Below are 16,355 nucleotides of genomic sequence, written 5' to 3'. Positions count from 1 at the left end.
GTCCGGATTTGCACTGACAGGTTTAGTAGATGGGGCTCGAACGCCTGAAGCGCTCTGAATACTGCCAGAAGCTCTAGCAGGTTGATGTGGTTCTTGGCCACTGAGTGAGACCAGAGACCCTGAGCTGTGTGGTGGAGATGGTGAGCTCCCCACCCCGTCAGACATGCATCTGTAGTGACTACTGCCTGTACTTCGGGATCGTAAAAGGGTTTCCCCTTTGCGAGATTCTCTCTTGTCCACCAGTGGAGGCTTTGTACCAGTGTTTGGCGAAACGACCACTAGATCGTCCCACTGACCACTTGCCTGAGACCACTGTTTCGCCAACCATTCCTGCATGGGACGCATGCGCAGGCGCGCGTGGGGGACCAGGTAAATGCATGACGCCATCATGCCCAGTAACCGCATTGCTTTGCGTACCGTTATTTGTTGACCGGACTGATAATGCGGAATTTGCAGTAGTATATTCCGAATTCTTTCTTCTGAGGGAAAGGTCAACCCCTCCTGGGTATCCAGGATTGCTCCTAGGAATTGTTTTGAGGTGCTTGGCACTAGGCTTGACTTCTTCTCGTTGATTGAGAAGCCTAATTCGTGGAGGAGGTCGATAGTCCTTTGAATGTTTGTCCTGCAAATTCCTGGGGTTTCCCCCGTTATGAGCCAGACGTCCAGATAAGGGTACACTGGGATTGCTTCCCTGCATAGGTGTGCCGCTGCCACCGCCAGTACCTTGGTGAATACCCTTGGTGCTGAAGCTATCCCGAAGGGCAGTACCTTGAATTGGTAGTGGCGACTGTCCACCTTGAAGCGCAAGTACTTTCTGTGCGCTGGGAACATGGAAATATGAAAATAAGCATCTTTCATATCCAAGGTTGCCACGTAATCCCCCTTTTTTAGGAGGGGATTACCTCTTGTAGCATGATCATACGAAAATTTTGGGGCTTGACATACTTGTTGGCAGGTCGTAAGTCCAATACTGGGCGCATTGTCAAGTCTTTCTTTGGCACAAGGACGTAAGTTGAATAAATACCCTTGTTTACCTGGTGTCCCGGGACGAGTTCTATCGCGTCCTTTTGTAGAAGAATGCCGATCTCCTCGAGGAGAATCTTCTGATGTTCTAAGGAGTGTACTTTTTGTCGTGGAGGATGGTTCCGGGGACGCTGCAGTAGTTCTATACAGTACCCTGTGGATACTGTTGACAGCACCCATCTGTCTGATGTGATCCCTTCCCAAGCCTGGGTGAAGTTTGAAATGCGTCCCCCTACTGGGGTTGCATGAGAAGGGACCCTGAACTGAGCGTCACTGCTTTGGTGGAGGCGTGCCGCCTCCCTTGCTGGGGCTGCCTCTGCCTTTACCACGACCTCTCCTATTACCTCTGCCGTAACCCTGGGTAGACTGTTGGTTGTTGTTCCACTGTGTACCCTGCCCCTGGGAATAGTTAGATCCTCTCTGGAAATTGTGGCCGCGTGGGCGACGAAAATTACTATTCCCTCTCTGGTTAGGGGGTTTATTGGTTAACTGGCCAAGGGATTTGAGTGTCTCGTATTCGTCCTTGGCATTTTTCAGTGCGTCTTCGACCGCCTTCCCAAACAACAGATCGGCTTCCACCGGTTTGTCTAACAATGATGCCTGAGTTTCTGTCTTAAAACCAGACTGCCGTAACCACGCATGTCTCTTGATAACAGTACCTTCTGCTATCAATCTGCCTGCGTTGTCCGCGGCGTCGAAGGTTGCTTTCAAAATGCAACCAGACACGGCTCTACCCTCTGCGGAAATCCGAGCTAATTGGCCCTTTAACGGTTCAGGAGCAGAGGCTATGAGAGCCGCGACTTCTTCCCACTGATGGCAGTTGTAGCTGGCCAACAGGGTGGTGGAGTTAGCAATCCTTGCTTGATAGGCGGACGTTGAGGCTATCTTCCTGCCGAAACCGTATAGTTTTTTGCTCTCCTTGTCGGGAGGAGCTTCTGACGAAGACAAGGGTGTTCCAGCCCTCTTACGAGTGTTGGTAACAACTAGGGAGTCTGGCTTCAGATGTCCTCTTATATAGAGAGGGTCAGACTGAGCTGCCCTGAAAAGTTTTTCAACCCTGGGATTGACTGCTCTGGTGAGGTTTGGGTTCACCAGGGACGGATCTATTCTCCGCTGAATGGATTTAAGGATAGGGATGGTCTGGGCAACCGGCCTCCTTTCTCCCACTAACTCTTCTGCGAAGTCCCTTTCCTCCTGTACACCGTGGGTGTCAATGTGAAAATGTTCTGCTGCGCGAGCGAGAACCTCATTTAGGAGGGGCTGGTAATCGACCGGGGAGTCGGTAACCGGGGCTTCGTTCTCTACCGGGGAATCTACTCTGTATGTTTCCGGGTCATCCTCTTCTTCCTGGTCCTCATCATCCCCATAGTATCCCGTCCCGGTTTGCTCTTCTATCATACCAAACTCTTGGTCTCCACAAAAGGAAGCCTCTCCTTGATACCGAGAGTATGGTGTTGCGTAAGGTTGTACCTCGAAGGGTTCAGACCTCATCGGGGTTTCAAACCGGGCCTTCTTACTCGGGGGGATAGGATCAGTAGAGCCTGAGGGTGTGGCCCCTTGTGGATCATACGAGAGGAAATGTTCAGGATTTTTATCATAAAAATCAGCCAACGAAGACATTCTTGACATGACCCTATCTATGTCTTCACTGGACCATTTTTTGGAACTGGGAATGACTCTCTCAGCAAGTCTATGGGATTTATCCTGAGTAGCTTTGCTGGTTGTGGACCTATCAGCAGACCTGGACTTGTCTGTCTGTTTAAGGGGGTTGGAGTGTCTCACAGGTGTGGAAGAATGTACAGGTAGTTTCTTCTGCTGTTTTCCCCCCTCCCCGTGCGTAGAAAAATGTTTTCCCTGTCCCTTAGTGGCTCCGGAGTTCTTCACACCTGGCGTCGAGGATCGGGAGAGGTGTCCCTGTCCTTCGAGCGTGGGGCCTCGCTGGTTTTAATTGCGGGCTCCGCCTCCTGGAGCGCGGCCTGGGGGTGGAAGTCGTCTTCGTCTTCCGACGATCGAACTTCTGTTAGCCTAGGGAGCGAGGCACTCTTGGCAAGAGTGGATGATTGCCTGGTGCCATGCAGCGATCTTGATCGAGAGCACCCAGAGGACACCGAATCGGACCGTTCTGTCTGTGCCTCTTTCCGAGAACTCGACGTCGTCGAGTCTCGGTTGGACTTAGTATGTTTAGTGTGTGTAGTATGTGAAGCGCTTGCGTCGCCGGGGGTCTTCCCCATAGCCGCCCTGCCGGACGACCTTCCGAGGTCGGGGACCTGCGCTCGGCTGTCTTTCGACGCCGTAATGCCCTCGCCGTGCGAAAGTACTGCCTGGCGTGGTGGGCCCAACGCTTCGTCGAACGGTCCTTAAGTGTCTTAGGTTTAAACCTACTACACGCTCTGCAGTTCGCTTCGGGGTGGTCCCTCGGCAAGCAGAGATTGCACGTGGCGTGCCTGTCGACCCAAGGGTATTTGCGGTTGCACTTGGGGCAGAATTGAAAAGGGGTACCCTCTATACGCACCTTGAGGCAGCGGGCTGTTAAGTGTAGGAAATATATAAGGTGTACCTATATACCAAGAGTGTAGAGTATGTACCACCCCCCACTCTCCCTACTTGCAGGGCCGAGGCCAGCGGCCTACCAGGCCCGGGCCGAGGCCAGCGGCCTTCCGAGGCCCAAATCCGTCGTGCAGCAGCCGACGGTCGATTTCTTCTCCAGCCGGCGTCGAGTGTCGAAGTTCGACGTTGGGGTAGGGAAGGATGTCAATAGATTATTATTTTATAATTTTAGCAAAAGTATGGCTAAGGCCAGGGGACTCCGCAAGATGCTTCTGACCAGTATGGCGGAAAAAACCAATCTGAGGATCCTAGACGCGTGAGGGATCTTGGGTACAGTGGACGTCACACTAGGGATAGTATTACTGGCACGCCCTGTGTCGACGCCCATTTTCGAGTTTCGAAAAACAAACTGTAATACTCTGCAGCTTCCACTAGATGTCGGCCTATGCACAGCATGTGATCTAAGCAGATTCCACAAGCCTCAGAAATATATATATTTATATATATATGCTCAAAATATTAGGGGGGCTCATACATTTTTTTCGGGGGCAAGTGTATTTTGCTGTGGTTCATGACAGATTTAGCCACATAAATGAAGGATTGCAACAAAGCAGAGTAACAAGTTGGCAATGCTTACATAGAACTGATAAGTATTTTGGAACATCTAAAATGAATATGTATGTAAACTACTGCCTGATATTTAGGAGAAATGTATGCAGTGTTGATACTCACAAGTGATAGACTGATTCCTTCCAGTAGCATTCTGAATATTTCATTTTGAAAATTCTTCCTTACATTAGGTAATTCTTGCTGTTCCTCCCCTTCAGAAGCTTTGAACAGACAGAAGAAAATGATGCTGTAAATGGTAGGTAGTCTTTGGTACAGTGAAAGCATCAATGAAGTCTATACAAAAAAATCTGTTCATGGTAATTATAATTATAAACGTTCTTTTACAACGCGCTTAACCACCAGCGAGTGGTTTCGAAGCACGAGATCGGGATTCAAACCTGTGTTACGCTGCGTTGGTCTTGCTTCCAAGACAAGCGTGTTGCCCCTTAGCTATCCTTCCTCAAACGCATTGCCCCCGAGGTATCCAAAACGCATGGAAAACGAGTGCAAGCCAGCAGTCATTAACATTATAAAAGCATCTTCTGGGGTCATATTAAGTTAAATATATTTTATTTGTTTTTCACAATTAAAAGATATACTACAAAAAGTCTAATTATACATGTCCTGATGTTCTCATTAAACATTTACGTTCCTATGTGGTCCATTAACCAAACGTGTTCCTTCCCTTTACAATTGACCAGTGTGCCTCCCTATTAAGATCCGAGATGTCAGAATATGGAGTGACAAGCTTTGGTTCGGATAGCCCCACCAGCCCCCAATAGCCCAAACTCACGCAAGGCAGCAGTCAAGAAAAGGTTCCCTGAAGATTTGCGGTCTTTGGGTAGCTGCAACGTGGCTCCGGAAAGGCAGGGTCAACACTCGAGCCACACTGGCTGCCCAACACACAAAAGCAGTTACAATAAGAGATGACAGTCCCTAAAGAGAGCAACATTTCACACCACATTAAAATCACTAAGCGATGACTTAATGGCCACCTTCCAGTCCAAAATGTACTCCCTGCATGCAGTTACCAGCCCCAGTGCTACTGTGTCACAGCATCATATGTGCTAAGACACTTGAAGTCACCTTGTTGTGACTTTTCTTTCATCACTGTACAAGCGGTCATAAAGGTCTTGCCTGTCAATAAGCCTTCTGTTCTGCCATCTGATGCCTGCAAAGTCAGAGCAGGGAAACTGGACTTCACATTCACTGCACCCTGTTCTGACATAATCCATTAGCTTCTCCAACAGCATGGGCACAGTACTGTAAAAGCTCAAGCATACCAACATTTTTCAGATCTTTAAAAAGGCTGTGGGCAAATCTGAAAACCTGATTAATTTATTTTACATTTATTAAGCGCACAAAACCCTTGGGCATCACAGCGCTGTTGCAACCAGGTACATTCAGCTTGAGAGAAAGGGGAGACGGGAGAACTGGTATACAGATAACTGGGGGCTCTCTAGGTTAAGCGCCATGTTTTCAGTGCCTTTCTGAAGGAGCAGTAGGATTTTTCATCTCTCAGATGAGGGGGCGGGGGATCGTTCCATTGAGAGGACGCCCCTGAGGGGAAGCTTGCCACTCCACATCTTGCACGCTTTGACTTAGGCACAATGAGTCTATGAGTTTAGGCCCTGCTGACTGGCCTGTTGGCAGGGGTGTTGCTAGGTCTGGAAAATATCTGGGGCTAAGCTAATGTTGGGACTGTCAGGACTGGTTGTAAGTTAAAGATTCAAAAACGAAAGGATCGAATGCAATATTCGAGTCAAAAGGACCGGAAATTTATTTTTTTTTTTTTGGGGGGGGGGGGGGGGGATGTCTACCCTCCAATTCCCCGTTTTTTGGGAAAAAAATATTATTTTTACCTATACAATACCGCCCCAAAAAATACATTGAAAAAAAAGGCAGTCAGTCTTTTTTTCGGTCCTTTTGACTCGAATGTATTGCATTCGATCCTTTTGTTTTTGAATGAATGACTGGACACCGTCAGGACTAGGGGCTAGCTAGCCTTTTGCTTTTAGCTCCTCCACTTCAATCTGGGGCTACAACCAAAAGACCCCGGGCAATAGCCCCCTCAGGCACCCCCCCCTGTTGGATTGGGCTTTCAAAAAGCTTTGTGACAGCTAAAGTGGGGCATAGTTCGATAGGCAGCGGTGTAAATTGACACAGTTTTAAAGATGATTCTCTCTTTGACTGGCAGATAATGTACGTTTCTTCTTGCCTCTGAGGTGTGCTCTCTTTTACGAATGTTCAGAGCTGCTCTGATGACACTGTTTTGAATCAATTGTAATTTGTGAATGTTGTATGGAGAGGTGCCCATGAAGAGGGCATTGCAGTAGTCAATCCTGGCTCCGATTGTGGCTCTGGCAATGGTGAGGCAGTTAGCTGGTGTTAAGAAAGGTCTGGTTACATTCAGGAGTTTTGTCGTGTAAGCAGCAGAGGAGGCGATGGCGTTGACCTGCCGTGTCAGGGAGAGCGAGGAGTCAGGATATACGCCAAAGGGTTTTCACAGACGATAAGGGCTGGTATTGTGAGTTCGATGCTGAAATTCGCTTTTTGGGGGCTAAGATCCTTGAGCATTGCAGTGGTTCCGAATAGCAGGAGCTCGGTTTGATCATTGTTTAGGCTGAGGCCATTTGCTGCCATCCAGGCTTGGATTGTGAGGTAGATTTGGTTAAGGGCGAGGGAGTCATCTGTGTGGTTGCCAGTGAGGGGAAGCAGGATTTGTGCTTCATCCACATAGTTGGTGTAGGATGTGCCGATGGCGTCCAAGAAGTCACAGAGGGGCTTGGTGGAGACGACGTAAAGGGTGGGTGAGACACAGGAAGCTTGGGGCACTTTGCAGTTGATGGGGGATGGGAGAGTGGTTGCAGAGTATTTGGTGATCGACCAGGTGGAAGGCGGGCGAGAGGTCTAGGAGGAGGAGGAGGAGGAGGGTGGGTTTAACTGCATATCTGAGTGAGCCGAATTGGTTTTTGAGGTTCAAAAAGTATGATTCTGTTCCATGGCCTGGTCGGAATCCAGATTGGTGCAGACCAAGGATTTGGTTGACTTCAAGGTAATGTTGGATTGGATGTAACCCCATCAAGGATTTTTAGCGGGAACAGGACCATTGTGATTTTGTAATAATTAATGGGATGGCAGGGTTGAGCGTGGGCTTCATTAGGAGGTGGAGGAACCAGGCTTCCTTCAGGGATTCAGGGACTGCACTCGCTGAGAATGAGTTATTTATGAAGGGATGAGGGCTGCAGAGCAGTCTTTAATGATGGGGGGCCGGGCAGGTGTCGCCCCTTACATCTGTAAGGCTTGAGGCCTTTGAGAATGGCTGTGACTTCGGATTCTGAGACACAGCGGAAGTGGAATAAGGCTGGTTTTGGGGTGGGCAGGGTGGATATGGTGGGTAGGCATGGGTGTGTTTTGTAGCATTTGTTTGGCGATTATTTTATCTTGTAGGGTTTCTATTTTTGAAAGTCGGGCCTTCTGAATGTTCGCACACCAGTATTCATCCTTGATTATGCCTGGGTGTGGTGTGCAGGGGGCTTCTAGTTCCTGGAGGATTGTGAATAGCTTTTTTGTATTGGATTTGGCATTGGAGATTCTGTTATTGTAGGAGGGGGCTTTAGCTGTGATGATGGCTAGTTTGTAGGTTTTGGAGGCAGCTATGAACAGGGTTTTTTTGTGCCACTGTTTGGGATTTGTTCCAGGCTGCTTCTGCCTGGTGCTTCTTGGCTCTTAGATCTATAAGATCCTGCGTGAATCATGAGTTGGCATGGGAGTGAGCTTTGGCCTTGCGAGGGACAAAGTAGGGGGGGTGACTGTTGACCGATGATGCTAATGTCTTGAGGTATGTAGCTGCCAGTGCCTCAGGGTTGTCAGCGATGAGTGAGTGGGTTGGAGATCCAAGAGGAGAGGTGTAATGCTAGCTTGTGTGATTGAGCGCGTTGGATAGTGAAGTGGTGTTGCGATCTGCAGGCTTATTTAGACCTGGGTTGAGATCCATTAGGAGGATGATCCTGGACTTGGGCTTGATGTTTGCGTCGAGGGTGTGCAAGAGATCATCTTTGAACTGGCCCAGTGGTCCGGGAGGCCTGTAGACTCGGTTGAGAATAAATCAAGCTTGTGTGGGAGGTGGTGAGTTTCAGGGAGAGCAGGTCGCAGATGGCTTCCATCTTGGTATGGCATTGTCAGATTTTTAAGGTGAGTTTGTGAAACAGGACGACTCGGCCTCCTCTGGTGTCCTGTCTGTCCACTCTTAGTCCAGATGGCTAAGGAAAGGGCTGGACCTGCGGCTCAGTGTAGCCATGATTCCTTGAAGGCCAGGAGGACTAGTCTGAGGGTGGTGATAAGTTTGTGGCTATCCAGAGCCTGGGCTACAATAGAGCGGGTGGGGTGTGTGTGTGTTTGTGTAGGTGTTTTTTTTTTTGCTGGAGGTGCTATTGGGCATGTCATGGTGGGTGGCTGTGGGGGACTTGCCTGGAGTCTGAAGTCGCCAGGCAGAGTGATGGGGTGTAAAGTTCATGGGGCACCAGTGCAGCTGGCGAGCCTAGTGTTCCTTGTGCAGATAGGTTGTGTGAAGGTGGTGAGATTGGGATATTTCCTTCTTGCGCTGAGGCGTTTGTTTCTATTGTTGGTGGAGGGGTCTTGGGAGGCCCAGGAGCTAAGGATTTTGTAGCAGTGTGGGTAGTGCAAGGGGCTATCGTTATGCGTGGGCTCATTCATGTAAATGTTGTTGCTGTGGGTGGGATGCCCAATCGTGGTATGCTCCGGGGCGGGAGCATCAAGTTGAGTGATGTTATCGGAGGCTGAGCGCACCATGTTCCTGTGAGAATGGTAATTGTCAGAGTAGAAGGGGTCAGCCGGCAGTGCAGGTGTGGCTGTGCACTTGGTGCTTGATGCAGCTTGAGGCGTGACACGCATGAAGGTTTGGCAGGGGGCATTTGCATAAGTGGGCATGTTGAGGTGACGTGGCCCCTAGGGGACCCTCATGCATGGAGACAAGACACAACCTCTACACACAACTGATACGCCAGACACGAGGTTCAATTCCCAAACTCTAGTGTTTATTGCAAAGCAAATAGTCTCAGTCGGCCGACTGGGTCTCGCGTCCCGTAACGTGTGTCACCCAGACCTCATGGGATGCAAGAGAGCGAGCATTTTACATCAGTTACATATATACAAAATGACCATCATATAATCAATAGTGACACATTCAAATCCGCCCATAATGTATCCTTCTTTCTATTGGTTCGATGATTGACAATCATGACGAACATGACACCCTTATGACATTTATTCAGCAACAGTTGCAATTTGCTAAGTTGCAGACACTATTCCTTGTTTTAGGGAAAATAGTGCTCTTGTTCTATAAGCAAGCGGTGTTCGTAGGAGAGGCACATTCCGGGCCTCACTATCTTCGAGTTTCTATTCGTGAGCTTAAGGTCAGCTTGCTCTACAGGGGATCTTGTAAAGGGGGGCCGCAAAGGAGAATATAATTCAAGCCTTTAACTGCCTATTTCTACAGTTTCTGCCGTTCGAACGAGACTAGCTGGCACCTGCTTAGAGATTAAATGCCTTTTTGCTTACTTTGAAGGACTTGTGCGGGAGGAACCGGGGCATTGCTGTCTGGCTAGTTTTTCAACATCTAACTTGAGGCCTTGCTCTGTGCATGAGCAGAACGAAATAGAATTCACTTACAGCAAAGCATTTTGCACAGAAAAGCAAGCACAGTGAAACATTACAACATGGCGAATTCTATTTCTACAAAATAGACGCTCTATGGTTCTGCTGGTTTTGTTGACGATTATATACTCCTGAGGCTAATCGTATGATGTGGTTGGTTTTAGGCCAACATAATATATCGACTATGCTATGGTAGGCTATTTTCTAGACTAAAAGAGGCTGTTGTGGTTAGTAGGGGAGGTTTGTGTAGATGTTTCCTGTACCAGTGATGTGCGCAGTTGTGACATGTCTGTGGGTTCCTGATGGACTCAGGTTTGCTTTGTATAGTGGGTGATTGGCCTGTTCAGGGCTAGCTGGCGGTGAAGTGGGGACAACACTGGGAAACAGGAGTGTGGGTTAGGCTGCAGTTTTCCCCGAGTGGCTGTTGCTTAGAAGTGGGGTGCGCGTGTAGTCGCTCCTGATAGATCATATTTGTCTTGGAGGGTATCTGGGTGCAGGGGACTCGGTGTGGTGGCTGCGCCGCGGAGGATGAGGTGTTAGCATCGGGGCAGAAAGCAGGAGGGGCAGGTTTCAGGAAAGTACAGGGAGGGGGGAGAGGGATGCAGGTACAAAAATACAGTCGGACAGTGTTACGTAAAGGGCAATTCGGAATCACGCCGGATGATAGCATTGAGGCGTCAGGCTTACCTTCGATGAATGACCATGTGGTACCTGCTTCCTTGTGCATTGTCGACTCGCGGCAGAGAGCTTCCCTGGCCTTAGGTATCAGCCGTCTGGAATGCCGGCTCTGCCTTAGGGCTTCAGTGGGCTTCAGCAATTAGATGCACGCTGGCCCAGTCAGGCATCGCATTGTTTCCTGGGTCCTGTGGCTGTGTTGCAATGGGTGTTGCGGCAGCCGTCTTAACCAGTGAAGCTTCCTTGCAGTGGAGCAGGGCTTCATGATGCTGTGGGATTACAAGTGTCCCAATGGTGGGCTCTGGAGGGTGTGAGGCAACGCAGGCGGCAGAGAGCATCCTGTCACAATTGGCACTACTTTCACTGTTCGGACTATCTTGGCTTGTTGGTGGGCTCACCTGTGAACACTTGGCTGGTTTCTTTCTTGTCAACTCCGTCTGCCCGCATTTCCTGGAAGTGCGGGACTCGTGAAGGTAAGGGTGACCTGCTTCCGACGCCACCTCGCCGATGTAGTCTCAGAAGTTCACAGGGGGACGCTCTTTTCCCAGGATGGAGTGGAGAAGGTAGCAGTCAGCACATAAGCACGTAACAGTGAGCCCAGGGAGGAATGGTAGTGGTCCAGAGGCACAGCGGAAGTAGATTATCCAGGAGTGGAAATGTGAAGCGATCCTGTGAGGACCGCAAGGAAAGAAGTCCAGAAAGGAGGGACCGCAGTAGAACACAGAGCGGTCGCGGTGAAACAACCCAGGAAGGAACACAAGGAATCGCTAAGTAGGGGTTCCGGGTAGGCTAACGTTAGTATCAGCAACCGGAACTTCGGAACTGAGAGCACTGACATGCGCCGTACCGCAGGGGCGGGCGCTTATCTAGCAGTGTTGTGTTTCCCAGGAACTACAATAGTTTTTGGGGGTTTGGTCTGGGTGCAACTTCTTATGCCGGCGACCCCAATGTAACACCTTTTGGTGTGGTGTCGCGTTGGTGTGGTGGTTCTAGGAGGGACCAACCCCCCCCCCTGGTTAGTTGCAGAATCTATGAACCACACTGTGACTGCGCCACCGAAATCTGTTTAGCTCCAAAAATGATTTCCAATTGTCAATGTGATTGATTCATTGCCCCATTGGTTTACACGTGTTTCAGTCATAAACATTCCAAAACGAAATTAGTACATGAATTGAAGTGTAGATTATATTCATAATGAAATAAAAATATGTGAAAGGGAGAGGAAAAATAAGGTTTGTAGTCACCATTGAAAAGGCTTTTCATTAGCAGGAGTGCCGACGCGAGGAAACACGCTCGTATCCGAGTACAGGGATTAACCCGTGACTTATTAGAACTCAAATGGGTGTGTGTGTATTTGTTTGATAATCAATGGTGAAGGAGGGGAAAGGAAGAATAACTCTGAGGAGGTGCAGCTGATAGTGTGACTCCTTAGATACATCAGAGATGTGAGGAGCGAAGGAGAGTGTGGAGTCGAAGATGACCCCGAGGTCTTTAGCCTCCCAGGTGGGAGCAGGAAGAGGGCCAATAGAGGCCAGCCAGAGAGTACAGGAAAGGTGGGAGCGGGTGTGCTGATGAGGAGATAACTTTCAAGAAGCAGGATCATGACTTTGGTGTTAACGGGCTAGAACAAGGTAACTATAGCAAATTGTAAATTGGACTGGAAACCTACGAGCTACAGATAGCATGGTTATGGAACTCAGGACTAGTAAGTAATAAGGGGAAAAGATATACACAGAATAAGAAAGAGAAGCAAAGTCAGACTATAGAGGGCAAAGCTTGAGACTATAAACACCTGAGGGTAGGAGAACAACAGAGAGCATTGAAGAGGGCAGAAAAGAAACATCACAAGTAATTGAGGCTGGTGGCCGAAGGCTAACAGCACAATAAGCAGGGGCTGGGTGGTACAGGAAATCAAAACAATAAACAAGAGCAGGAGGCTGAAGAGACACTGCTAAAAAAAAAAAGAAAAAAAAGAGAAACAAGACATTGGCAGCAGCCGAGTGAATACCTGAGCTAGACATTGAAGCAATGCAGCACAGGAGCTGGGAAAAGTCACCCAGTAACTGAAAGGCAGAATGGACAGCAATGTAGAAAGTAATGCCAAATGGACCCAGCTGCACGAAGTTCAGAACTCAATAAATGAACAGGGATATTTCAGGGGTGGCAGCCTATAAGTAGTGCTAACAGGGAGGAAATCTAGTGTGCAGCCATATGATTGTGTTGCACACATGCACTCTCATGTGTGGTTGTTTTAAATGTCTGGCATGGAATTTGGGAGTAGAACCAGATCTCACAAACTCCAGAAGTTTCTGTAGTGAAAAGAAAGCAGTAAGTGGTGTGGCATTTTGAGTGCTGCAATCATTTGAAAAATGTCGGTCTTCTTCCAGTGGCTGTGAAACCAGCAGCATACATGAGAGTTTCTGGATTAGGCTGCCATTCTTTCCAGATCTTTTGCAGATGTGTTATGGGAACAGTAGTCCACATTTCTGGAAACAGATTTGTGCAAGGAGAGACAGAATTGTGATTCAGAGTTATCTTTGCTGATGGTTGCCAAGTTCCAAATTGTCTGCAGACAGTGCCACAGAGGGGCAGAAAAGTAGAGTTGAAATATATGTTTAAAGATAGCTAGAATCCAACTCTCTCCTCTGCACTTACCAATTACGGTGCCACCCACTTAAAGAGAGTTAAACTACCTTGATGGACAGCAGGGAGGAGCTATGGTTAGGCCAGAGACCAAGCCTCCAATTTGCTTGATCAATAGCAAGCTCACAACACTCTATAGGTGTCACAGGCATGGCCTAAAGCGTTTTTATTCATTGCAGGCTGCCCCCCCCCCAACATACATCTAGGCACTTTTACCTCATCAAGACAGCGTTACAATCTTTGATTAATATCCAGTGTTTTAACCAAGGCATTTTCACTATGGATTTCCTTTTTTGTAAATGCAATTATTTTCCCAAATGTTTGCAGCAAAAATGGAGGGGAGGCGTGGGGCAGCAGGAGTTTATGTGAGGCAATATGACATGGGTAGTGGGTTGTTGGTGAGCGGGGCTCAAACCCCTGCATTTTGTAGCCAAAAAAACTCAGTAAAACTTTCCAGTAAAAAATACCACATTGAAAATGATTCAGCAACAGCACTTGCAACAACTTTGATCATGCTAGTACTCTTAACCGGTGTTGGGCTCCTTTTGGCTTTCTGTCGGTATCCTAATCTAAACGAATATGGAACTCCATTGCAAACGGGAGCATGAGGAACACTGTTACCAGAGTATGTAATAATATTTACTAACAATCTAAGAGTGGCTTTCCTCCAATTGCCCTTTCTGCAACATATTTGTAACCTCTACTGTTGGTTGCCTGGGTGTGCAGAGGATGGTGTGAGGAATCTAGGGAAATTGTCCCTCCTCCCCAAGGTGGAGACGACCCTTTTGAGAATAGGGAGGTGAGCCTGCAGCACTTAACACCCCCTAGGAAATGGGGCAAGTGGGGTGCCATTGGGTGTGAACCCCCCCCCCACTTTGGTGACAAAGAATCCTCAAGTAGGGATTTTGATACACCCCCCTGCAGCACATTTGCACAGGTATTTGCTGGCTATATGGGAATTGAGCCGTACAATAGGGTACATGGAAAATATGAGGGTACACAGCCTTAATACAACCTAGCAGCGAGTTTGTTGACAGTGTTAGATTTCTATTCGATGATTATTGGGGGATGCAGTGATGAACAAGTTACTTTCTTACCTGGTAACGTTCTTTCGATGGGATGGTCCGACGACGTATTCCATATCTATGACATGTAATCACCACAGCTGTGCTGCTTCGGAAACTTTTTCGGCGTCTGCGTCCTGCGTCGATGCGCCGCCGTCGAGGACCTCCTCCGACGTCCGACGTCATCCGATGTGATAAGTAGGACGCACGACGCCAGTAGCCTCAGTTGTAGTTTTTTCCCCCAGAACGTGTGACATAAGTCAACTGCCAGTCAGACACAAAGCCTTGCGGAACGTAAGCTGCAATCGCAAAAGAAATTCTGCAGCGGGGAAGGCAGGGCGGGAGCGATATGGAATACGTCGTCGGACCATCCCATCGAAAGAACGTTACCAGGTAAGAAAGTAACTTGTTCTTCGAGGGGATTGGGTCCTCTGACGTATTCCATATCTATGACAGACTCCCAAAGCAGTACCAAAACAAGGAGGAGGGAAAGAATTTAGAATCAAAATTTAGAATAGCCAATCAAATAGCAGAGCAAAGGACCGCCTTGCCAAAGGCCAGATCCTGCCCTCTGATGGAATCGAGGGAATAATGCCGTACAAATGTATGTACTGAAGCCCAGGTGGCTGCATCACAGATGTTGAGAATAGGAACACCCCTCTGCAGGGCAGTAGATGCAGCCACACCCCTGGTAGAATGGGCCCGCAAGCCAGCCGGTGGGTCCTTACCCGCCAAGCGGTAACACTCCGAGATGGCCAAAATAATCCAGCGGGACAAAGTCTGTTTCGTCACAGCTTGCCCCAAACGCTTTCCAGCGTAACCAATAAAGAGTTGATCGTCCACTCTGACCCGGGACATGCGAGAAACATAAAAGCTTAAAGCTCTCCTAGGATCAAGCCTATGGAGCCTCTCCTCTTCCTTACCAGGATGCGGAGGAGGATAGAATGCCGGAAGAACAATCTTCTGGGCCAAATGAAATTCCGTCACTACCTTCGGAAGAAAAGAAGGACGAACTCGAAGGACAACCCTGTCCTTGTGAAATACAGTGAAGGGTGGCTTAATTGAAAGTGCCTGTAACTCACTCACTCTGCGTGCGGAAGTAACCGCAACTAAAAACACAGTTTTCAGAGTTAACAGCCTCAAAGGGCAAGAATGTAAAGGCTCAAACGGAGCACCCATAAGAAACCTAAGAACAAGGTTTAAATCCCAACCGGGCACCAGGAAAGGCGACGGAGGGAACACATTAGTGAGCCCTTTCAGAAACTGTGAAATTAAAGGGATTTTAAAGTAAGAACATTCTTCAGAAGAGCGCTTAAATATGGACAGCGCCGCCAGGTAACCTTTAATGGTACCCACTTGCAAGCCCCTGTGGGCCAAAGAAAGCAAAAAGGACAGAACCATGGGGATGTCACATGCAAAAGGATCCACATTCTGAACTCTGCACCAGTCGCAGAACTTACGCCAACGGTACAGAGACTTAGTTGCTGGCCTTCGGGCCGAAAGCAACACCTCCATCACGTCTTCAGGGAGGTCCCAATCCTTATACCTCAACCTTTCAGAAGCCAAGCGTGAAGGTTGAGGGATCTGACCTCTGGATGGAGAACCTGACCCCCCTCCCGTGAGAGCAGATCGTCTCGGTAGGGAAGACGACGTGGAGGGCAGATGGACAAGTCGAGAAGGTCCGGGTACCACGTCCTCCGAGCCCACGCCGGAGCAATGAGGATCATCCGGGAACCGAACTTCCGTAACCTCCGCAGCACTTGCGGGATGACGGGGACTGGAGGAAATGCGTACAGCAGCGGGAATGACCACTCCACCACGAACGCGTCTCCTAAGGCTCCTTTCGGAGGAAATTCCCGCGAGCAAAACCTTCCGCACTTCCGGTTGACACTGGAGGCGAAGAGATCCACTTGAGGGGTCCCCCAAAGGGCGAAGATCTCCAGGAGAATCTCCTGAACCAACTCCCACTCGTGAGAGATCGCGCTCTGCCTGCTCAGAGCGTCCGCCGTCACGTTTTCGTCTCCGGCCAGATGAACTGCCGAGATCGAAACTTCCTGCTGGATGACCCAGAACTCGAGCTGCATCGCCTCCCTGCACAGAGGAAGTGACCCTGCCCCC

General features: G+C 48.9%; 1 protein-coding gene across 1 annotated transcript in view; it reads right to left on the bottom strand.

Moving 5' to 3' along the window:
• Positions 1–16,355, bottom strand: part of LYST (lysosomal trafficking regulator) — a 3,942,656-nt gene that overhangs the window by 1,848,416 nt on the left and 2,077,885 nt on the right. The window contains exon 30 of the mRNA XM_069606985.1: positions 4,303–4,400. Coding sequence (XP_069463086.1) covers positions 4,303–4,400 — 98 coding nt within the window. The remainder of the gene's footprint in view (positions 1–4,302; positions 4,401–16,355) is intronic.

The sequence above is a fragment of the Ambystoma mexicanum genome, chromosome 4p (genome assembly GCF_040938575.1).
Source record: "Ambystoma mexicanum isolate Mex_15411 chromosome 4p, UKY_AmexF1_1, whole genome shotgun sequence".
In the NCBI taxonomy this organism is placed as follows: domain Eukaryota; kingdom Metazoa; phylum Chordata; class Amphibia; order Caudata; family Ambystomatidae; genus Ambystoma; species Ambystoma mexicanum.
This window is presented reverse-complemented; position numbering and strand designations above follow the sequence as displayed.